Source organism: Salvelinus namaycush, chromosome 12 (assembly GCF_016432855.1).
Source record: "Salvelinus namaycush isolate Seneca chromosome 12, SaNama_1.0, whole genome shotgun sequence".
In the NCBI taxonomy this organism is placed as follows: domain Eukaryota; kingdom Metazoa; phylum Chordata; class Actinopteri; order Salmoniformes; family Salmonidae; genus Salvelinus; species Salvelinus namaycush.
The window spans coordinates 4923862-4948778 of NC_052318.1; the positions used below are offsets into that span (position 1 = coordinate 4923862).

At 42.5% G+C, this 24917-nt stretch overlaps 2 protein-coding genes across 2 annotated transcripts; both read right to left on the bottom strand.

Moving 5' to 3' along the window:
* Positions 1 to 7490: 7490 nt before the first annotated feature.
* Positions 7491 to 12849, bottom strand: LOC120056837 (magnesium transporter NIPA2-like). The gene is made up of 6 exons (XM_039005067.1): positions 12582 to 12849; positions 11104 to 11364; positions 9887 to 9943; positions 9401 to 9491; positions 8956 to 9116; positions 7491 to 8661 (listed from the first exon to the last, which is right to left on the bottom strand). Exons 1-6 carry the CDS (start codon positions 12619 to 12621, stop codon positions 8063 to 8065), a joined length of 1209 nt encoding a protein of 402 aa, XP_038860995.1. The 5' UTR covers positions 12622 to 12849; the 3' UTR covers positions 7491 to 8062.
* Positions 12850 to 14584: 1735 nt separating this feature from the next.
* LOC120056420 (insulin-like) lies at positions 14585 to 15806 on the bottom strand. Its single transcript, XM_039004576.1, has 3 exons — positions 15754 to 15806; positions 15153 to 15339; positions 14585 to 14883 (listed from the first exon to the last, which is right to left on the bottom strand). Exons 2-3 carry the CDS (start codon positions 15325 to 15327, stop codon positions 14735 to 14737), a joined length of 324 nt encoding a protein of 107 aa, XP_038860504.1. The 5' UTR covers positions 15328 to 15339; positions 15754 to 15806; the 3' UTR covers positions 14585 to 14734.
* Positions 15807 to 24917: the final 9111 nt, after the last annotated feature.

The following is a 24917-nucleotide window of genomic DNA, read 5'->3' on the forward strand; positions in this document are numbered from 1 at the left end:
GGCACAGACTTATGAAGGCCTATGCATTTAATCCTTTGCCACTTCACGTTAATAACATGTTTTCGTCACCACATACAGGTGTAGGATCTTAATTTGATCACCCTCTATTAGGAGAACTTTTATACAATGCAGGAAATGTAAAACGTGTAGTGTATTTGAGGTATAAAGAGACTTCTGAAGTTTGTAATTAAAATTAACATTTTCTGTTGCTGCAGGATTATTTTCTTGCTGTAGCAAACTGGCACAAAATAAGATCCTACATCTGTACAAATAGAATGATTAGGAAGGGAGGGAGGCACAACATACTATATTACTGTGACCAAAATGTTGTTTCAAGTTGAGTGGCAGCGAGACAAATCCCTGTGACAAGATTAGGGATTTAAATGACCATCAAAGGCAGAAACCAACTGGTTGATAAACACGAGGAGGAACAGGATATGATGAGCCCACCAACGCACTGGCAGATGAATGACTGAGACTAATCAACTTCATCAACACTACATTATGGCCAATGAAGCAAACACTGCTGCAACAACAACTATATTTATCTTCTCTATAACAGAACAGAGGAAGCCATTCTCATCCTCAGACCATTAAATGAGTTAAAAAAAAAAAAGAAGTAATTGAACCTTTATTTAATTAGGAAAGTCAATTAAGAACAAATTCTTATTTACAATGACGGCTTGCCCCGGCCAAACCCTAACGACGCTGGGCCAGTTATGCACCGCCCTATGGGACTCCCAATCACGTCCGGTTAGTGACGCCTCTAGCACTGAGATGCAGTGCCTTAGACCACTGCGCCACTCGAGAGCCCAAAACTGATGCATCCCCACAACCCTGACCTTTGACTCATGCATCCCCAGAACCCTGACCTTTGACTCATGCATCCCCACAACCCTGACCTTTGACTGATGCATCCCCAGAACCCTGACCTTTGACTCATGCATCCCCAGAACCCTGACCTTTGACTCATGGATCCCCACAACCCTGACCTTTGACTGATATTGACTGGTTCACAATGTCACTAATGTGTAGACTACTAATGTATCTAAGTATGATGGTACAATAGTATGTACAATAGTCCCTAATACACCCTAAGTAGACATTTCACTTAACCCCCAGAGTCTACAACATTTTTGTATGATATATCTATTAATCTAGCTAACATATCTGTTATTCTGCACACTGCTATCCTGTCGTCTATGGTAGTATGGATAATAAGTAGCCTAAAACCAGAGGAGTAATGGTTAGACTGCTCTATGAATGGGTGCATATCTCCATCTAGTGGACATCTTGTGTACTGCTTGTGCCATTATTGTGTCTCATTGTGTCTGGAGCTATGATAGCTCAGCCATCAATCAAGCTGAATTTCCTACTGTGTGCTTTACATTAAATATACAATGTGAACATTAATTATAATTGTTGCACACCTCCAAGGAATTTCATAGATTATCTTTTAAATGTTGTCATTTATAATGGCATACAATATATGTGAAAAACAGAACATAACCGCAAGTGTTTTAGCAAATTATTGGTGGTATTATTTTTAATCATGATGAGGATTTTTTCTAAGGTAACAGGGATTGTAGGGCGAGGGCTGGAGAAAGGCGCTCTCCTCTCCATGTTACACCTTGTTGAGACTGGGTTAGTGATAGGCTAAACAAAGAAACCACACCCTCTCTTCATTTCACATATAGGATCAAGCCCTTAGTAACACCAGCCTGCCTATTAACCCTAACATGACCTGTGGGTTATCACTACCAGAACTGGGATAACTATAATTTTAACTATGCTTTGTAGAAAGCAACTATTTTCGAGGGGGAACAAATAGTTAGTTTGGAGGTGAGATCAGATCACACAAAAAAGTACCACTTTTTAAAACTAATGAAATACAGATCTCAGGAAGTGACTGTTATTGGATTGGCTGCCTTCAACAACGCCAGGGTTGAAAACACAACAAGAAAAGAAAAGTCCCTTTTTCAGGACCCTGTCTTTCAAAGATAATTCGTAAAAATCCATATAACTTCACAGATCATTGTAAAGGGTTTAAACACTGTTTCCCATGCTTCAATGAACCATAAACAATTAAATGAACATGCACCTGTGGAACGGTCGTTAAGACACTAACAGCTTACAGACGGTAGGCAATTAAGGTCACAGTTATGAAAACTTAGGACACTAAAGAGGCATTTCTACTGACTCTGAAAAACACTAAAAGAAAGATGCCCAGGTTCCCTGCTCATCTGCGTGAACGTGCCTTATTCATGCTGCAAGGAAGCATGAGGACTGCAGACGTGGCCAGGGCAATAAATTGCAATGTCCGTACTGTGAGACGCCTAAGACAGCGCTACAGGGAGACAGGACGGACAGCTAATCGTCCTCGCAGTGGCAGACCACGTGTAACAACACCTGCAGAGGATCGGTACATCCGAACATCACACCTGCGGGACAGGTACAGGATGGCAACAAGAACTGCCCGAGTTACACCAGGAATGCACAATCCCTCCATCCGTGCTCAGACTGTCCACAATAGGCTGAGAGAGGCTGGACTGAAGGCTTTTAGGCCTGTTGTAATGCAGGTCCTCACCAGACATCACCGGCAACAACGTCGCTTATGGGCACAAACCCACCATCACTGGACCAGACAGGACTGGCAAAAAGTGCTCTTCACTGGCGAGTCGCAGTTTTGTCTCAACAGGGGTGATGGTCAGATTCGCATTTATCGTCAAAGGAATGAGCGTTACACCGAGGCATGTTCTCTGGAGCGAGATTGATTAGGAGGTGGAGGGTCCGTCATGGTCTGGGGCGGTGTGTCACAGCATCATCGGACTGAGCTTGTTGTCATTGCAGGCAATCTCAACGCTGTGCGTTACACAGAAGATATCCTCCCTCATGTGGTACCCTTCCTGCAGGCTCAGCCTGACCTGACCCTCCAGTATGACAATGCCACCAGCCATACTGCTCGTTCTGTGCGTGATTTCCTGCAAGACAGGAATGTCAGTGTTCTGCCATGGTGTTCTGCCCCCCCCGGGAATGTCCGGGAACTTGCAGGTGTCTTGGTGGAAGAGTGGGGTAACATCTCACAGCAAGAACTGGGAAATCTGGTGCAGTCCATGAGGAGGAGATGCACTGCAGTACTTAATGCAGCTGGTGGCCACACCAGATACTGACTGTTACTTTTTGATTTTGACCCCCCCCCCCCATTGTTCAGGGACACATTATTCAATTTCTGTTGGTCACATGTCTGAGGAACTTGTTCAGTTTATGTCTCAGTTGATGAATCTTATGTTCATACAAATATGTTAAGTTTGCTGAAAATAAACGCAGTTGACAGTGAGAGGACGTTTCTTTTTTTTGCTGAGTTTATTTGGAACTGCATGTTAAAGATAGAAACAGAATGAATAGAACACTTAACCTCTTAATTAAATGTAAAGTCCCCATATTTTTTTATTCAATTCAGTCCTTTATGAGAACGGTAGCCCATATCTGCAACAACAGCGTGTCTGCAAAAAAGCTGAGTATCTTGGCTATTGATCTGTGCCTTCAAATCTTTTGTATGACTTACTACCATGTAAAGGCATTCAAGTGTATAAGGGCAGGTTGAGCCGATGACCTGATTTCAAGATGGCTGCTACCTACGTTCCGGTTAGCGCTGTGAAGCATAAACAAAATAAACACGGAATATGTTGATTCACACCAAAAGCCGAGACTCCACAGATCATGAGGATATCTTATTTGTCTGGCTTTGACCTACCGTTACTGATCACCAGCCCCGAGAGTCAAAATGTTTATTTTATACAATGTTTTCACCAAACAGCAAACAATTTCGTGGTATCCATTTGCTAGTTACAGTCCTGTCCCATCGCTGCAACTCCCGTACAGACTTGGAGAGGCGAAGGTCAAGAGCCGTGCATCCTCCGAAACACAACCTTGCCAAGCCACACTGCAGAAACGCCATACACCTGGCGACTGTGTCAGCGTGCATTTCGCCCAGCCCGCCACTGGAGTCGCTAGTGAGCGATGGGACAGGAACATCCCTGTCGGCCAAACCCTCCCCTAACCCAGACAACGCTGTGCCAATTCATCGCCACACCATGGGTCTCCCGGTCGCAGCCAGCTGCAACAGTGCCTGGACTCAAACCCAGGATCTCTAGTGGCACAGCTAGCATTGCGATGCAGTGCGTTAGACCACTGCGCCGCTCAGGAGGCCAGCAGCAAATGTTAAACAAGGTAAGCTTCCATTTGGTTTGTGTTTGAGCTGTAGCTACATGAGGGGTATGAAATTAATCCTTAGGTTGGTGGGAACAAATCTAGCCTATTGCCAATGTTATCTAATGATGTATGACTTAATGGCAACATCGAATGTCCACCGAGTGACTATATCTTTGCGCATTAAAAATATGATGTTGCCTGCTTAGGCATCCATTACACAGGGGATTGGCTACTATGACACCTTGACAGCATTGTAGCCAATGAGGTAAGCTTTCCAGGGATATGCAGTTGACCTGGGTGGGACAAAGCAAGGCCTAGATGTCACGTTCCTGACCTTATTTCCTTTGTTTAGCCTTGTTTAGTTGGTCAGGACGTGAGCTGGGTGGGCATTCTATGTTATGTGTTTCTATGTTGGGTTCATTGTATTAGCCTGATATGGTTCTCAATCAGGGGCAGGTGTTTTACGTTTCCTCTGATTGAGAACCATATTAAGATAGGCTGTTCTCACTGTTTGTTGGTGGGTGATTGTTGCTGTGTCTGTGTTTGTTTCACCACACGGTACCGTTTCGTTTCGTTTGTTCCTACCTACCTGTTCGTGCGTTCATGTTTTATGTTCTCAAGTTCAGGTCTGTTCACATCGTTTTGTTATTTTGTCAGTGTTCTGTTTAGTTGGATAATTCATTAAAATTCAACATCATGAACATTCACCACGCTGCGCCTTGGTCCTCCTCTCTTCCACATAAAGACGAGCGTTACACTAGAACCTTTTATGCGTAATGGAAACTATTGCTACCTGGCTCAGAGACTTGGAAACGTCCCGTGACCACACCTGACACCACTTACTTAAACATCTTCCCATTTCTAGTTGTTAGGTCTATCAATACCATTTTTTCTGATATTGTTCACATGTTGTGGAAGCCATCTGATGTGTTTCCAGCTCTAGTCATCAATAATTCCCTTATAGCTTGTAAATAACGGTTATTTTTGTGTGTGCTTGATCTTGTATATTCTGAACTATGTAACTCCTATCTATCTTCTGATAATTTCCTCAATCTCCCAGATGTCTTCTTTCCAAATATACCAAGTTTTGGCATGTCAGAATCATGTAATTCCCCATGAATAGCAGTTTGTTTTGAGTATGTCTATTAAAGCGGAAATCTACATTTTGCCATTACATTTAAAAGGTTAAAAATGTTCTTGTACCTGTGTAATAAAACTGCAATTTTGGAGCAACATTTTTTTTCATGTTTTTTACATAATACTTTGGTAATTGCATTTTAATTGCATAGCAACGAGCTGAGAGTTTTTGTAACTACTGTACACGAGGAAAAGTTACTTCCTTATTTCACTTTTTTAATAACTCCATTATTATGCAAATTATAAAGCCATTTAAAAAACGTCCTATGTAACAATGTTGCTATTGTAATATCCACAAAGTTACTACATGTAAGAACTTGATGTAAAGTGTTACTGTATTACCTCACGTCACTAATTATAGAAATATATTTGTTAGAAGCTGCAAAAGTGGTCTACTCTAATGTTGAGGGGATTCCATGTACCTCATGCATTTAATTATAGGCTATAGCTATATTAATATTCCTATCTAAGAGACCTCTAAACCATGTACTTATATTAATATATTTAGACTAGCTAAACTACCTGCTGTAGTTTTTGGTTCTTCATAAGATATTTGTCAGCCATCAAATAAAAAATAAAAAATGTTTTCAAATAACCTGCATATATTGAAATACCTCCAAGTATTATTTTGTTTTCTGGGACCAGTATTTGAATATCAAAGAAGATAGTAGCCTTTTAGTTGAAACTCTATGAAAACTATATATATGACTACCTCGAGTATTTGAAAAGTTAGTATTTTCAAATCAACTACAAAATACAACTATTTGGTCTGATAACTAGATTAGGTAGGGTGTAGACACACTAAAACCTTCATCCGTTGATAATTACTTTAGTCTGTTACCTTTCTGAGGACTCTATAGCAACCTGTCCCTGGGCTCTGTCTGAGACAGCATAGTCCCTTTCTCTCTCTCTCTCTCAGTTCAGCAGTAAATAGCCAACCCACATAATTAGTCTGCTCTGCTCCTGACAAAGCTCAGTGGTGCAGACACCTGACACATCTTTGTTGACTGAGACCAGTGAGCACACTTCTTCTCTAGAAAAAAAAAAGCAGGGGAACCTGTTTGTCTCAGAGGATATAGTTGGGAAGCCAGAACAAGCACACTGAATAATTTACCAAGTACTAATTCATAACTGCACTGTTACTGTTTCAGGGGTTCTGTGTTAGCGTTCAATCAATGGGCCTGTAATAATGAGCCTTGCTGCTATAGGTTAATTACTTCCTATTCCAGTAATTATTGGACTGTTAAGTTGTACTGGATCCTATAGGTATAGAGGAATATCATAACATAACAAAATGATTAGATCCCACATACTGTGGATCGAACTATTACACCCCAGTTCATAAAACACGTACGTACGCACACACACACACACACACACACACACACACACACACACACACACACACACACACACACACACACACACACACACACACACACACACACACACACAATGAGGTGACTCAGGCAATAAAATACCTCCACAACAGTGAAACTCCACTCCTCACGGTTAGTCATCTCTCAGCCTTCCCATACCGTCAATTAGTGAAACCAACCTTAGCATGATTCCCAGGCCATGACCAATAGGGAAGGGAATATACAGTATACTATATCAAATATCAAGATTGACGTTCCCAAGTTCAAAGTTTACAATTTGTAAAGCTATTCACAATTATGTCTTAATTAAAATATATTTTTTAAATGATGTAAAAGTAACTGTCTTTAAACTGCAGCATGATTGCAGTTTGATTGGGTGTGTCACATTTCTTCCAGAGCAATTTCCAAATACGTCAACGGTCACGGAACACGGACAATCTTATTCACATCATGTAGCAGATTGCTTCAAGCAAATCCGTGTACTGTGAGGTCACAGCGTGTCTCTACACGCTGGTATTAGGCTACAATGGGCCTATTGAAGGGAGCATTAAGGTTTTTTTTGGGGGGTGTGGCAGTTAAGTAAATGTGTACTCATGCAAAAGCTGCCATTGTTGGGGTTGAGACTTTAGCTTGGATCTTAATCTCTCTGTTATCATTTAAGGTGCTATGGTTCTTACTGAGTATTGATGTAAACATCTCAAATCCCCAACCTGGCCTTAACTGTAAGAGCTTCAGCAACAATACTTCCTCATCTCTCCACTGTAATGGCTGGCACAAAATAGAAAATATTTATTGAAATGAGTGACAGGCAAAAGAAATATGAAATGTAGTCAACATCTTAAAATGCAAAGTATACAAACATTTTTTTTAAACTAGCCCTAAAAAATACCTTGATGAATCACAAACATTGGTCTTCAGCAGCAGTCTACATAGCCTGCAGCGTCATCAGCAACCCATATTATCATTAACTGAGGTTAAAAAACACCCACAAGTATAAACAACTATATAAAATGTAATCTCTTCTCTGGTACCTTCATAGACAAAGGTCCTCAGTAGCAGGCTATGTAGCATCCTGGAGCATCATAGACATAGTCAACAAAAGCTTTGGTCACAAATCTACATAAAACTACCAATAAAAAGACTAACAAATACATATTTACATAAGTGAAAGTGCTAAGAGTCCTCTCAGGTGCCAGTCTCTCAGCTGATGATGAAGATACTGGGTGCCAGTCTCTCAGCTGATGATGAAGATCCTGAGTGCCACTCTCAGCTGATGATGAAGACTCTGGGTGCCAGTCTCTCAGCTGATGATGAAGACTCTGGGTGCCAGTCTCTCAGCTGATGATGAAGACTCTGGGTGCGTCTTCTCTCATGGGAGGCAGGCTCTCCATATTCTCAATGAGGATGTGTTTGTCCTCCCGTTTCACCTCCAGCGGCTGACACATTCTGCTGGCCAGGCCCTCCAGGGTGACGTGGATGTCTTTGAACAGGTGCAGCATGGCTACCCCCAAGATGATGACCAGGAAGCCCCCCACAGTGCCCACCACGTCCACACCAGACATGGTCCCCCACTCTTTAAACAGGATGATGGAGGTGGTGAGCACCACGGTGGTGAAGCACACATAGTAGATTGGGTAGACCAGCAGCGTGTTGAAGGTGTCCAGGGACTTGTTCAGGTAGTTGACCTGGACCACGATAGAACTGATCAGTGACGCCAGCAGGATCCAGGTGAGCGGGTGACGCACCACGGCCGGGTCAGAGAACACTGTGCGGATGGCGATGCCCAGGCCCTTGACGGAGGAGACGGTGAAGGCTCCCAGCATAGAACAGATGCCGATGTAGACCAGGATGTTGGTCTGGCCCACACGGGGGGAGAAGTAGAAGATAAGCAGCAGGCAGGCCACCAGCAGGATACTGGCAAACACAAGGAAGCCTAGAGATACAAAGCGGATACACAGGAGCCAGAAGTGAGGCTTGACACAGAGGAGAGAGAGAGATAAGTGTTTCTCTAGGGTGTGGTGGATGGTAGTTAGGGAACAGACAGGTGTTATTCCCTGGTGCAGAAGTACCATCTGTCCTTCTGTCTACATATTTGCTCAATAATGACGATAGCATTTTTGTTATCTTTGAAGTTCTCTACTCTAAATGACATGTTCATTACCTCATTGTTGCACTGCCCTTAATAAAATAATTGCTGTGTGAATAATTGATGATGATGATGATGTACCTGGGTCGAGCAGTTTGTCAGTCATCTGCTGCAGGGTAGTGACTTCCTCTTCTTCAGGTGCATGGATCACCATGAGAGTGCTGCCCAGTATGCAGAGCACACAGCCCAGCTTTCCCAACAGATTCAGTGTCTCCCCCAACAGGTAAGAGGACAGCACTGCACTGTGTCCAGACAGAAGCCACAATGACAGTCATTTGAATATTAATGCAAACCTGTAGAACAATGACTCAATGTGAGGATACCCAGTATCAACACGAACACAAAAAACACACAACAGCTCCTGAAAGTTAAAATAAGTTTCCACGTACACCAAAATAAGGGTACAAAATTATAACATTGGTGTGAGATTTTACACAGTCATGGAAAATGTGGAACCAGAGAGAACATAAGTACCTGTATGTGAAGGCTGGCTGTGTGTTAATAGACAACAGAGAAGTAATGGTACCTGATGAGGACACTCAGGGCACCCAGAGGAGTCACCACAGTAGCTGGGGCAAACATGTACGCTGCAAAGTTGGCAACCTCACCGGCACCCACTGTGTGAAGCAGGAAATAATACAAACACATTTATGTAGTCCTAATCCTTTTTGTTCTTTGGGGAGCAGAGATTAAGACGGTTTCTTGACTGTCCAGCTCGCTAATGTTCACTAAACAGTCAGGGATCATCGAAAATTCCCAAAACAATGGCTAGAGGACAAATTTTGACAGCAAGGAAATCAACAACAAAAAAAAATCAGTGTGGCCCTCCGGAACTCAATGAAGACCGAATGCGGCCCCCGGGGGCAAAATGAGTTCAACACCCCTGGGTTAAGCCTTATAGTTCTACTAGCTACCTAACAGAACTATGATAAAACTACTCGTATTCCCACATTACATTATAGTGCTTGTGACAAACAATGAGGATAGATTTGACAACAACAAAAAAACTCACTGGTTAGAAGGCCACTCCACCATAGCCAGTCCTTTAAATATCCATGACCACCTTCACCTGCACAGAACACAGCAAACAAGACATTCATTAGAATAGAAGACAAATCAATAACATCAATCAATAACAAATTAAGTTGATTGATTGCTTGACACCCTCCTGTGAAGGCAATAAAGTTGTTTCTTGTCCTCAGGAAACCCTGATGCCAGTACAGTTTGTTTAATCAAACGTTATATAACTGACAGAGAGCGAGTCCTTTATTAGACTGAGTTTCACTGTTTCGGTCAGGGTTCATGTCCAGTATTTAGATACTACAACAACCTTCAAACAGGAACTGGATGTACTATTCTCTATCGATATGGAGAGCTGAAATATCATACCGTTAGGTCATAGTCAAATCAAATCCAGGTTTCTTGGTCGCCTACACAGTTTTACAGGATGTTATCGCAGGTACAGCGAAATGATTATGTTTCTAGCTCCAACAATGCAGGAATATCTAGCAATACAATAACAATGCACACATAATCTAAAAGTTTTTAAAAAAGAATAAAAAAAGAAAGAAATTAAGACATAACAGAATGAGAAATATCAGAGTCATAAATAAATATATATGTATGTGAATGGTATGTATAGACAGTATCTGAATAGAAAAGGTATGTATAGCAGTAGTTATGATTAGAATACAGTATATACACTGAGTGTACAAAACATTATGAACATGCTCTTTCCATGACATAGACTGCAACTCAATATTAGGAAGGTGTTCTTGATGTTTTGTACACTCAATGTACATATAAAAGTGGGTAAAACAGTATGTAAACAGTATTAAAGCGACCAGTGTTCAATGACTATGTAAATAGGGCAGCAGTCTCTAAGTAGCAGGGTAGAGTACTGGGTGGTAGTAGCAGGGTAGAGTACTGGGTGGTAGTAGCAGGGTAGAGTACTGGGTGGTAGTAGCAGGGTAGAGTACTGGGTGGTAGTAGCAGGGTAGAGTACTGGGTGGTAGTAGCAGGGTAGAGTACTGGGTGGTAGCCGGCTAGAACAGTGTGTAAGATTCGGGACGCGGTACTGGGCGGAGTCCGGCTAGTGATGACTGTCAGTAGATACCAATCAGAACTTGATTCTACATAAACGTTGATCAAAATAAGGACAATGCCCTCCTGTGGTGTAATGTGATGTGTTTGTGTTTTTCCACATCCTTAAACAGTGAAGACCCCTACCTGCTCTGGTCTGTCCATTATTGGCTAGGCGAAGCAGGGCCTTCTTCTTCAGCATCACACTTCCTCCAATCAGGAAGGCCGACAGCACCGCCAAGGTCAAACCAGTCCAGAAGTTATAGTTGGTCCAGTTGTTGCCGACGGCTGACAGCTCTGTCTCAGTGGCATTGTGATTGTCAGTGAAGGAGGTGTTGAGGAGGCTTGCCTCCCCGTTGACTATACACACAGCAGTCTGAGATGGACACAGTAGCCTTATTATGGAACCTGGAAAAACAAGCAGAGTGACATCACTTTTAACATTATAGCTTCATATAAACTGGGTGGTTGGAGCCCTGAATGCTCATTGGCTGACAGCCGTGGTATATCAGACCGTATACCACGGGTATGACAAAACATTTATTTTTACTGCTCTAATTATGTTGGAAAACCAGTTTATAATAGCAATGACACCTTGGGGGTTTGTGGTATATGGCCAATATACCACAGCTAAGAGCTGTTTCCAGGCACTCTGCATGGCCACAGCTACACTACACCTGCTCGGGCCTTATAGCTTTATGAAAGCTATTATGCTCTTATTGTGTGATTACCATGTTATTTCTAAGTAAATACCCGGACCATTTATGTTCAATAAAGTATAACACTATTAGAACATCTGGTGAAGAGAAACCAATCCAAAACACACAGCGGTAATGGCCTACATAGCAGATTAACCATGTCTTGTCTGATTATTGTTATGTCACAATAGTAATATCCGTGGCAGTTATCAGAATGATACCAGTGTATTCATGTTGTTTGTTATCAACACTAACCTATCTACACAAAGCCCAATTAAAGATTGGAATGGTCAAATACAATTCGGCTCAATTTCTTTGGATTTCATTGGGAAGAAGATATCCTACTTCAGAAATCCATATGACATTTCATGTTTAGCGAGACTGACAGATTCTGTAATTCAATACATGACCTCCCCATTTGAACAATGCCCCCGCATTGGCATGGTGCAATGACATGTTCTCTCTGTCAACAAAGGTGTTCTATTCACACACAACGGAGATTACTATTCTCATAAGCTTAGAAATCATCCATTATATGGACATTTCAAGTGGAATGACCTGAAAAACTGGCTTTGGAAATTAGCCCATTAAAAGTAGTTCAAAGACATGAACAGCCCCACTTGACATTCTATAATATTTTCAAACAATTGCTTTTAAAATCATACATTTAAACTGGATTTGTGTTCTGCTCCAGATGAAGACGTTTAGAAAATAATTTCTGACAATATCTTTTTTGGCTATTAAGTGTATTCACGGATGCCAACCCATGGGTATTCTTGTCTGTAAATTCTGCCAATACGCCCTTCATGAATAAGCCTACTGATGCTATATCACAAACATTCAAAAATATTGTAGGCCCCCATTTCCCATTAAATAGCGTAGCCTACAGTACTATGATGACATTGAAGTATTAGCCTATAAACGTACCGTTTCGGCATGAATCCTTAGATAAATGAACATATTGCATTGTGTTGATTTTTGGCTAATATCCAACAAATCTCGAAGTAGCCGAAACAGTAGTAGTAGGTCAAAAAAGAGACCGGTAAAAGTATCCGTTCCCAATGTGATCGTTCTTAATTCCACGCATTAAAAAAAAACGTTTCACAGAAACAAATCGATCCGATAGATTATTCACAGGGGGCGTGGGCACACAATCAAGTCACCCTGACCTGCTCAGGTGTACGTCTGGCCCTCCCATTACCTCCGTCAGCAGCTCTCTCATTGGCCTCGAAAAGAGCAGGCGACGACGCTGCGCTTTCACTACTGATCAAGGGCACTGCTCAGACGTTGCTGACGCCTTCCAGATCCTACAACTTCTGGATAGGTAATTTACCTATCAACTAGCTAACCAGTGGTTGACGTGTCCATCGAATGAGCAGGGGAGAATGTTAAAAGCAATCTGGGCTGATTTCAGTACGTTTTTACGTTCTGGAACATTCAATTGAACTGAAACAGAGCTATACTGAAGACCCAGTTGATAAAAACCAGGGAGGAGTTTGGGGACTCTGTCAACATAGCAACCACCCTTTAAAAACGTCACTTATTGCGTCAAGCCACACCTCGCCACACCCACCAAACGGGAGCAAACGTACCTCAAAGTCTGTTCAAGAACGTACAAGAAAGTTTTGGATGTTACATTGCGATAACATTTACAGATGTTATCGCAATGTACCAAACGTTCAGGGGAAATGAACGCACCTCTCAACGCCCGACTGCACAGTCGTTGACGTAACACAACCATTGGTTAAAGCATAGGAGAACGGCCCTATACTTTGCAAGACAGGCTTCTTTATCAAATTAGTTATATTTACAACATTTTAGGTGGTTAATCTAATTTAATCATATTGATCGAAATGAACTGTACTGTATATAAGTATATTAAGATGTATACATGAAGTGTGTAAAAAGTATTGTTGTTGTCTCTCGGTGTCTTGAAAAATATATGATTCTTATCTTATTCACATTTTTTATTTAATGTACTATTATCTTATTTTGTTCTCGTCTATAACTGTTGTGTATTTTGTCACGTGTTTGATGTGGACCCCAGGAAGAGTACCCGCTGCATGCGCAACAGCTAATGGGCATCCTATAATCTAAACTAGACTAAACTAAAACCTCTCGATTCATTCCATTCATTTTTGATGTGATCATCATCTCTGTCTTATGTCTCTGTAAATCAGAGGGAAGAGTGACCCCCAGTGTCCACTTTGAGAAGCGCAGCTCTGTAGGACTTCATCATACAACACAATGTATGCAAGAAAGACATTATATTATCCTCCTAAAACCCAACAATTCGTTTTTGTCCAATCTAATGGACATTAGGTGCTGTGGGATTATTTAAGATATTCTTTGAAGAGGTAGGATTTCAGATGTTTTTGGAAGGTGGGCAGGGACTCTGCTGTCCCAGCTTTAGAGAGAGACTGGTTCCTCCATTGGGGTGCCAGGACAGAGAAGAGCTTGGACTGTGCTGGGCGGGAGCTGCCCTCCCGTAGGGGTGGGAGAGCCAAAAGACCAGAGGTGGCAGAACGGAGACCCCGAGTTGGGGTTTAGGGTTTGAGCATAGCCTAAAGGTAGGGAGGGGTTTGCTGCTCCATAGGCAAGTATCATGGTCTTGTAGTGGATGCTAGCTTCGACTGGAAGCCAGTGGAGTGTGCAGAGGAGCAGGGTGAAAGGGTTACCTAATTCTCCTAACCTGCTGGGTAAATTCTTCAAACCTGCTACAAAAAAAGTCACTTCCAGGCGTAGCTCTTTCGAAGTGGCGTGAGAAGAGTGTTTCTCGTGCCCATTATGTCTGCATTACAATATACATTTACAATAGTTTGGTTTCAACCCAGGATAATGGGAAAATCAGAACCACAAATTGAACAGAAGTCATAGTAGCCTACTCCGAACATAAGGCCCATTTTACAAAAGGAAAACAAAGTCCTTGCTCATTTCATAGAACTTTATTTTCTAGGAAAAATAAAACATGTCTATGCCATTTCTTGTCTGCACTTGAAGCTTTTCTTTGAGACGGGGATGATGCCTCTGAGCATTGGAGAGTGGCAGAGAGAAGAGCAGGCTAAGCGGTGCGACAGGCCTCAGTTGCAGTAGTTCTGCAGGTCGAAGATGTTGCAAGGCTTGTGACAGCACTGCTCTACGATGCCTCTCTTTACCATCATGTCCATCTGGTCTTTGAACGGGTACACGGCAACTTCGTTCTCCTGGGCCGGTTTTGGAAAGAGAAACCCTGCAAGAGGAGAAAAGCACATTGAGTGAGTGCTACCTCATAACATCAAGCAGCATATTGTATGGACTACTGGCCTTTTCTGTGTTTCATCATTGCCTTCACATTCCGTTTCATATTTGTAGTTTCTTCTAAGTGACCATGCGTTTTATAAATGTGATTTCGACACACATACACACAAAAACAGGAAAGTAGCTTGTGGTCTTAGATCAAGTTGAGTTGTCGAGCAGATATGAAGTCTTTGAATTCAGACAGTGCTAGAGGTGTCTTACCTGTCAGGGGATCCACATCTCTCTTTGGATTGTAAAAGAATCCTTTCTCTCCACACACCAGATAGAGGGCGTCCACCAGGTGAGAGCCACACAGGTGTTGGGCAGCTGAAGCGTCTGCCCCAGGGTAGAGGGCCAGCAGCACCAGCAGAGACACAGCTTGGAGCCAGAGGGCCATGTTGATGATGGGCTGGAGGAGGGAAATAAAATGAAACCGGTATGTTAACACTGCTTACACTGTGGGAGTTTCATGCAGTGCATAAGAAACATCTTTGTTCTTCTTGGAGTGATATTACTCCTTCTGTGTAATGCTGACGACACGACCCATATTCTGTCGTAATATTGTCATTCAGCATGTTCTAAAAGAAACCATAGCCTTACATCAACAAAATGACTATTTTCATAAGCACTCATACAGGAATAGCTCACTAGATGAAGTAAAATACAGTTGTTACTGACCAAAATACATTTGTTCAACAAAAACATGAAGAGTTCCGAGGTTGTTTTCAGATTCTAGTGACATCTACATCCCCAAGATCTGCCACCCTAACCCAACTGTCGTTCCCAACCCTCCAGTGAAACACAAGATACCCCCGGCTCTTACCTGTGGAGGTGGTGGTGAAGACGCTCTGTAGAAGAGTAGCAGAAATGCTGAAGGAAAAGTTGGTTGAGGCAGAACACCAGATTCTCCCCCCATTTTATACCCCTGGAGCAGGCAGGCCTCGGGAACAAGGGTCTGTGGTCTTTGCCAGTGTCAGCGGAAAAGAGAAGTCGCTCAATAAAATCAAATGGTAAGTGGCAATCCAATTGTTCGCCTCGTTAGGCATGTTTGTTTTACTAAGTGACATTAGCGGTCCAAGCGGAGGGCCGGTGAATCGGACGTAACTGATGTGACCTGTGTCTGAGATGTACAGAGGATTCCAGGGATTGTTGGCTTGCATTTGACCCACCTGTTCCTGCTTCAGCCACACTAAAGAGTATAGTAGCTGTTTGTTTAAAGAAGGTAGCTAGTGAGAGACGTCTTGTGGCTCAATGAGTGTCCTAAACAGCTGTTTTTGGTGTTGAAGGTACTTAACGTGTCCTGTTGTGATGTTAGTGGGATGTTTCATGTTGACACATTAGTCATTAGCCAACCTTCGCTGGAAAGAGTCATCTTTTTGTGAAAACTTCTTCCATGACGCACTCATGTGTTGTGATGGTAATGGCAAAGTTAAAGAAATGCTCTTGGATCAGTTACTTTGACGTGAGATTAACGTTCCATAACTACATTTTGTTAGTGTTAATGAAGGAACAGCAATATTGACCCCACAACCTCCAGTATTCTGATGAAAAGGTGTTTGTGCGGTACGTAATTATTTATTCTGTATTCTCCGCTCTCCTCCCCTCTACAGAAAACTCTAGATTGCACAATGTTATCCCCAAATGTGACAGTCTTTTTCTAACAGAGGTAAATATACTGCAAGTGTGCATACCGCATGTACTGTATTCGGACCCCCTCCAGTAGTACTGCTGTATCCGGATCCCCTCCAGTAGTACTGCTGCATCCGGACCCCCTCCTGTAGTACTGCTGTATCCGGACCCCCTCCAGTAGTACTGCTGTATCCGGATCCCCTCCAGTAGTACTGCTGTATCCGGATCCCCTCCAGTAGTACTGCTGCATCCGGACCCCCTCCTGTAGTACTGCTGTATCCGGACCCCCTCCAGTAGTACTGCTGTATCCGGATCCCCTCCTGTAGTACTGCTGTATCCGGACCCCCTCCAGTAGTACTGCTGTATCAGGACCCCCTCCAGTAGTACTGCTGTATCCGGACCCCCTCCAGTAGTACTGCTGTATCAGGACCCCCTCCAGTAGTACTGCTGTATCCGGACCCCCTCCAGTAGTACTGCTGTATCCGGACCCCCTCCAGTAGTACTGCTGTATCCGGATCCCCTCCAGTAGTACTGCTGTATCCGGATCCCCTCCAGTAGTACTGCTGTATCAGGACCCCCTCCAGTAGTACTGCTGTATCCGGACCCCCTCCAGTAGTACTGCTGTATCCGGACCCCCTCCAGTAGTACTGCTGTATCCGGACCCCCTCCAGTAGTACTGCTGTATCCGGATCCCCTCCAGTAGTACTGCTGTATCCGGACCCCCTCCAGTAGTACTGCTGTATCCGGATCCCCTCCAGTAGTACTGCTGTATCCGGATCCCCTCCAGTAGTACTGCTGTATTCGGATCCCCTCCAGTAGTACTGCTGTATCCGGATCCCCTCCAGTAGTACTGCTGTATCCGGACCCCCTCCAGTAGTACTGCTGTATCAGGACCCCCTCCAGTAGTACTGCTGTATCCGGACCCCCTCCAGTAGTACTGCTGTATCCGGACCCCCTCCAGTAGTACTGCTGTATTCGGACCCCCTCCAGTAGTACTGCTGTATCCGGACCCCCTCCAGTAGTACTGCTGTATCCGGACCCCCTCCAGTAGTACTGCTGTATCCGGACCCCCTCCAGTAGTACTGCTGTATCCGGACCCCCTCCAGTAGTACTGCTGTATCCGGACCCCCTCCAGTAGTACTGCTGTATCCGGACCCCCTCCAGTAGTACTGCTGTATCCGGACCCCCTCCAGTAGTACTGCTGTATCCGGACCCCCTCCAGTAGTACTGCTGTATCCGGATCCCCTCCAGTAGTACTGCTGTATCCGGACCCCCTCCTGTAGTACTGCTGTATCCGGACCCCCTCCAGTAGTACTGCTGTATCCGGACCCCCTCCAGTAGTACTGCTGTATCCGGACCCCCTCCAGTAGTACTGCTGTATCAGGACCCCCTCCAGTAGTACTGCTGTATCCGGATCCCCTCCAGTAGTACTGCTGTATCCGGATCCCCTCCAGTAGTACTGCTGTATCCGGACCCCCTCCAGTAGTACTGCTGTATCCGGACCCCCTCCAGTAGTACTGCTGTATCCGGACCCCCTCCAGTAGTACTGCTGTATCCGGACCCCCTCCAGTAGTACTGCTGTATCCGGATCCCCTCCAGTAGTACTGCTGTATCCGGACCCCCTCCTGTAGTACTGCTGTATCCGGACCCCCTCCAGTAGTACTGCTGTATCCGGACCCCCTCCAGTAGTACTGCTGTATCAGGACCCCCTCCAGTAGTACTGCTGTATCCGGATCCCCTCCAGTAGTACTGCTGTATCCGGATCCCCTCCAGTAGTACTGCTGTATCCGGACCCCCTCCAGTAGTACTGCTGTATCCGGACCCCCTCCAGTAGTACTGCTGTATCCGGATCCCCTCCAGTAGTACTGCTGTATCCAGATCCCCTACAGTAATCAAATCAAATCAAATGTATTTATAAAGCCCTTCTTACATCAGCAAAGTGCTGTACAGAAACCCAGCCTGAAACCCCAGTAGTACTGATAAATAGTACCAGTAGGGTTTAACACTTGTCTCACATAACACAGCCTTTGACTTCACCCCTCTCATCTCTTAAGATTTAGGAAATGTCCTCTTTGAGCCTGACATGCCAGGATTATGGGCTCTCCTTTCCTCCTCTTTCAAGTCTGCTGTCAGTAGCTACAAATGATGCATAAACCATCATAGTCAGGTTTGTGCTCACTTAATTCCGGACAGACACCTATGTGAATTAAAGGACAATAAAGTCCATTAGGTTGTCTCTTTCAGCTTTCCAAAGGGCTCAGACTTTACAGAAGCCGTTAAGGGAGAACAAAAAGTAGACTTTTGCTATAAGTTTAAAAAGTGATGTCTGACATACCAATGGGCATGATTCATATAATTTGCTCTTTAAAGTGCTGGCAGTCTTATGAACAGCATACTGGAAAGAGGACAGAACCATAAATGTTCTTCTGCAAGAAAAATGTGCTTGATAATCACCGGGTTGATTAAGTACAGAGGCTCATCTTTAATGTTTCTTTTTTATCTCGAAAGGTCAAACTGAGCAGTGCCTGTAATTTAGCACCACTCCTGTGATGTGTGGCTGATTTAGTGTGTGGGCATGATGTCATGTAAAATAAAAGAGAAGAGTGGAGATCAATTGGGAGCATGCCTATTATACCGTAATGAAACAGGCAGGGAGTGTAGCACAAACTCTCAACCTTCTGGCCCTCAGCCCTTCCTATGGAACGCCGTTTGGGTCTTTGCACGTCAAAAAAAGACACACGTCAAATAACACTATTTGACAAGTCAAATAAGCTTGTTGATCAATCAGGACCTGAATACGTCACATAATAATTTAACACGTTCATAATTTTTTTTTTTACTTAGTTATTACACATTGATCACTGGTATTCCACAGCGATTCGCCGATACGTATGCTATGATGCTGGTAAAGTTGTCTGGCGCACCTGCCGCTGACGCAGAAGCGTAGACACGCTTCCCCAAGCTCTAGTCTGGGACAGTGCTGGTCATATAAAAAGCTAGCTAGCTGAGGGATGAGAACAATGTTCTTCCCCATAAACATAGCAAAACAACATCTGTTTCAGTAGCTATAGTTAGCTAGCAAACTATCTAGCTAGGTGTCATCTTCTAAAATACCCCTAATTTATAAGACGGGTCTTATTTGATTAATAATGTTCAGACCTACCTATGTGAAGCTAACCACAGTAGTGGAATTTGTAGTTCGCATTCAAAATAAAAGTATCTAATTGAAAGTGATGCAAATTAATACAAATAGTGGAATCATTCCATAATGGAATAAATCATACTAAAAGAGGTTGGAATGTTGTTATATAAATTCAACTAAAGACAATAATGTGTTAATTTGACAAACATCTGATAACAGAGGACTTTGGGGGAAAAAGCACTTTGCTACTGAGTAGACTGATACCCCATTTCATTGATCTCCAATCCTTAGGTAAGGGTGTACAGTGCAATATGAATGTCAATACGCACAATAGGCTGACTGGGGAGGTGATTTCCCACAGTCAAAGTCCCGCAATAAGAGCTACGAAGCTATTATTTGAATAAACTCTTCACCGTTGTGTTCAGTGGGTGTCACCGAGTAGACTGATACCCCATTTCATTGCTCCACATTCCAACACTCTAACCTTGTTTAAAATTATCTAGTCTAAATATGGCATGATTCCACCAATTTCAAACATTTGCATCACTTTCACCACGGGGCCTTTATTTTGAAGACGCCCTGCAAATTCCAATATTGTGGCTAATCATTATTGTGGCTAGCTTCACAACACATAACCCGGTCAGGTCAAGTTTCACTAGCCAGATGAAGCTAGCTGGCTGCTTAAAACGTTAGCTTTGGGCGAAATAGTTATGTAGCTGGCTAGCTAGTTATATTCATGAACTGAAGTTTGATTTAAATAGGAGAACAACAAGTCGCTACCTAGCTAATACTTACTCACATGGATTCCTTAATCATTGCTAAGATTTTTGAAAATGACAGCAGTTTTACTGGTCATTGTTTTCAGTCTGGTTGCATTGATGCTAGCTAGGTACCAAGCTAAAGCTAGCCAGCTACCGCAGAAGTTGATAATAACATCTGTATCTAAGATATTTGGAAACATTTTTGATCCTACTCGTTTGATCCTGAACTTATTTTAAATGCTTACGCAGACGTTTTCCCATTAGATCGAACAGACAATGTCTTATTACCAACAGGGTTTTGTAAACACATCGGGGCCAGTGTGTGTGCGTATTTGATGTGTATATTTTTTTGACACGCAAAGACCCAAATGACGTCCAATACCTGCCAGCCAGCAACTGTGACACAAAAATATGCTCAAGTAGCAGTGTCGATATCCGGCGCTTATAAACCTGTCCCTACAATACAGTAGGTATACATTTAATAAGAACAAGAAAGAAAGAAAAAAGTACTCTTGTACAAAAGGCTGTGAAGTATTTATAGTTAATCATATCTATCAGAGCTGTAGCCCCGGCAACCGGTGTAGTGGAGCAGAGCATGCTGGTCGATCTTGAGCTCAGAGAAGAAAATCAGCTCGAGATCAGTCAAGTGACAGAAAGTTCCAATCATCCTTGTGTTTTCCCTCCAGTTAGCTTTCATTGTGTTAGCCATTGCCAGTGTGCGTCCTTGTAGATAGTTTATAACTGAGGATGCACTCTGCTATGATGATGTCATATGTATAGTAATGCTAATTTTATAGTTTCTACTGCCAACAAGCAACCCATGCAACCTCAAACTGTTCACACCCCTCAAATTTGCAGTTTTAAAGCTAATTTCCTGCAATTCTACACATTTTGAATGGGGCAGTGATTTTTTTCCCTCCTGTTTTTAAAGTGAATTTCCTGTAATTCTATGCAGTCTTCCATCTTTTATGTGTGTTTATATGATACCAGGGGTCGAAGCCTGGCCTGTCCGCCAGTTGAGTGTGTAGGGTATAGGATAATGTCCCCCACTGCATCGTATGGTACATTGTATGGTACATCATTATATGGGTATTACATTGTATTTCACTGTTTAGAGGTGAAAAGTTAATTGTGCAGTTGTAGCCCTGTACTGGAGATGATGATGCTTGGCTTTGTAGTACACTTGCGGTGACAGCCCTTTGATTTCAAATGAGTGCAGTCACAGTCACGTTGTATTGCTCTACATGGTCCTGTATAGCATTAAGTCATCATAGTCATGTTATAGCCATGCATATTGTTTGTAAGAGATGGACATTTGAGATTGTATTCTGTCATTCACTAGTGTATCTTTATGTATTTCTTTATTTGCAGACCACACACACACACACACACACAGAGACGACACACACACACACACACACCCGAGCCACTGCCTGTTCACACCGCTACCATCCAGAAGGCGAGGTCAGTACAGGTGCATCAAAGCTGGGATTGAGAGACTAAAAAATATCTTCTATCTCAAGGCCATCAGACTGTTAAACAGCCGGCACTAACATAGAGAAGCTGCTGCCTACATACAGACTTGAAATCATTGGCCACTTTGATAAATGGATCACTAGTCACTTTAATAATGCCATTTAAATAATGTTTACATATCTGGCATTACTCATCTCATCTCATAACAATAAAGAAGCGAAAATATATAAAAACAATTATAGTCATGTGGATTGAGAGAGAATATGTGTTTTGATCTGACTAGTTGTTCTGTAGTTAGAGTACAGTACAGTCTATGTGAGACTTGCTTCATCATGTTTTTTCCACTAATGCTATATTGAATGTTTGCCTAGTTGCACTTTGAGGCATTCTAGGAACATGCGGTTATGGAGCTAATGTGCAAGCTTCTTCAGCTGTGCATGGAACAACATTCACATATAGAGACCATCTGGGATATTACCTTCTCCGTCACTGTTGGAGGGAACTATAACGGCCTTTACTTGGATCTCTGTGATGAAATAATGAGATGTTGAATAAGCTCAACCCTCCGGTCCTGTTACTTACAGTGGTGCATCAATTTACACTATGGAGAGACTACACTCATGTGGATGTGAGTTCAGCCCATGGCAGCCAACATCAATTCCAAGAATATCTGTCCTGTTTTTTTTTGTATCCCAAAGATTACTGCCGAGTAACCAATGGTGGAAAGGGTTCAGACACAGCTCAACTCAATATCCTGTTTAAACTGTTTAATACGTATGGGCTACATGTTGATTTAGATTAGTTTGATATGGATTTAAGATTTTTTTTTTAAATCCAATTGAATGAATGTAATGCTTGGCATAAAGCAAGAGGAAGCTCCTACTAACCTTTTGGGACAAAGAGGGACTTGAATCTATCTTAATGAATTCATTTCAGGGCAGATTGAATAAGGTTACATGTTATTACTTACTGAAATGGACAGTGGCTTTTTAAAATGGGACTAAGCAGTTGGAGACAGATATTTACATATCTATCATTGTAATTTTTGAGTAATGACTATTTCAAGCAATTATTTCAATTTAATTCTGTGATTAAAACCTTTCAGTGGTTCCAAAGTACTCTGTATTTTTTTTCTTCTGCTTGCCCTCCCTTACCACGTAATGAAGACCTACCCAGGATTCACTGGTCTTTATATACCACTTCGGAGAAATACGTCCTGAAATGAGAGAAAGGAGGTGGGTTGAAATCATCTCTGATTGTATAGTTGGGTAGATTCATTGTAATAAGACACGACTTTGGCACAAGGAATCTGAAACTCCATTATGCTATTTTCTACTGTGAACTAATCTACTATAAACTAGTCTACTGTAAACTAGCCTACTGTGAACTAGTCTACTGTAAACTAGTCTACTGTGAACTAGCCTGCTGTAAACTAGTCTGCTGTGAACTAGCCTGCTGTGAACTAGTCTACTGTAAACTAGTCTACTGTGAACTAGCCTGCTGTGAACTAGCCTGCTGTGAACTAGTCTACTGTGAACTAGCCTGCTGTGAACTAGTCTACTGTAAACTAGCCTACTGTAAACTAGCCTACTGTAAACTAGCCTGCTGTCAATTAGTCTACTGTAAACTAGGCTACTGTAAACCAGTCTACTGTGAACTAGTCTGCTGTGAACTTGTCTACTGTAAACTAGTCTACTGTGAACTAGTCTACTGTGAACTAGTCTACTGTAAACTAGTCTACTGTAAACTAGTCTACTGTGAACTAGCCTACTGTAAACTAGTCTACTGTGAACTAGTCTACTGTAAACTAGTTACTGTAAACTAGTCTGCTGTGAACTAGACTACTGTAAACTAGCCTGCTGTAAAGTAGTCTACTGTAAGTTATCCAAATGATATCCTATGGCTTTATTGTCCAGCCTTTATGTCATTTCCAATTTGCCCCTGAATTACAAAAATGATCCAGCATAATATGTGGCTCTAGATTACCTTCTGTGATCATGAGAACATATAGACATTTAAAATGGCAGCACTATTTGAGATAGAGAAAGAGGTGTTATCCACGCCTCTGTGTACACAGCCAGGATGCAGTGATTGATGGCCTACCCAGTCAACTATGGCATGTTTTTACCAAACACCGGGATGGCATGTCATTAGAACACGTTATTATTCCCTTACACTTTGTTAAATATAAACAAGATAAGTGTCCGTAAGTGTCAGTTACTGTATGTTCAGTTAAATGTACTATAGGCTATCTGTATTTGGAAAGTAGGAAGCATTAAGTGAGTTCACCTACCTTACATATTATGATAGAGGCCCAGATATTCCTATGTAATTTACACGTCATACTGGTGGTCCAAACATGCTGACAGGCTTCCCCCCCCCCCCCCCCCCCCCCCCCAGTTCTATTGATAAAATTAAACAATCTGAATATTTGACCATTGATAGCAGCAGATATGGACAAAGTGACCTTGCTTTTAGAGTGTGCTGTGTCACAAGTAATTACAGATGATTACTCCATTGAAGTGGTTTCTTTCATCCATTTTGTAGTTGACAGTTTCTGCGTTAGAAGAAAATACCAAAAGGTTTAATTGGTTTTGAGAGAACTCAACAGTCAGTGCTTTGAACTGTAAAGGTTAAATAATGAAATATTAATGTTGAACTTTAGCGAAAGATAGCGTAGTTTCTAACAAAAACACAAGCTCAAGATGATAATGGAAGTTTGATGGAGGATAAGTCATGTTACAATGCCAGGTCAGAGAAAGCCCATTGAAACAGCAGGGCATCTAATAAGCATTCTACATATTTAACTAAACGATCACTCGCACATCACACACACTAACTAAAATCTTTTAATTGTTAGATCTCATATCATTGGATCTCTCTATTTAAAGGAGTGGCATTTTCATACACAATAATTATCATTGAATTCTTCCCAGGGGTTTAGTCTTGTGAAGCTAATAGCACTGTAATTAGTCACCG

Coding starts and splice junctions, on each gene's coding strand:
- LOC120056837 (XM_039005067.1), bottom strand. CDS start 12,621: ATGCAATATGTTCATTTATCTAAGGATTCATGCCGAAACG. Junction 11,365..12,581: donor TAAGGATTCATGCCGAAACG/GTACGTTTATAG, acceptor TTGTTTTTCCAG/GTTCCATAATAAGGCTACTG. Junction 8,662..8,955: donor TGACAAACTGCTCGACCCAG/GTACATCATCAT, acceptor TTGTATCTCTAG/GCTTCCTTGTGTTTGCCAGT.
- LOC120056420 (XM_039004576.1), bottom strand. CDS start 15,327: ATGGCCCTCTGGCTCCAAGCTGTGTCTCTGCTGGTGCTGCTGGCCCTC. Junction 14,884..15,152: donor AGATGTGGATCCCCTGACAG/GTAAGACACCTC, acceptor CTCCTCTTGCAG/GGTTTCTCTTTCCAAAACCG.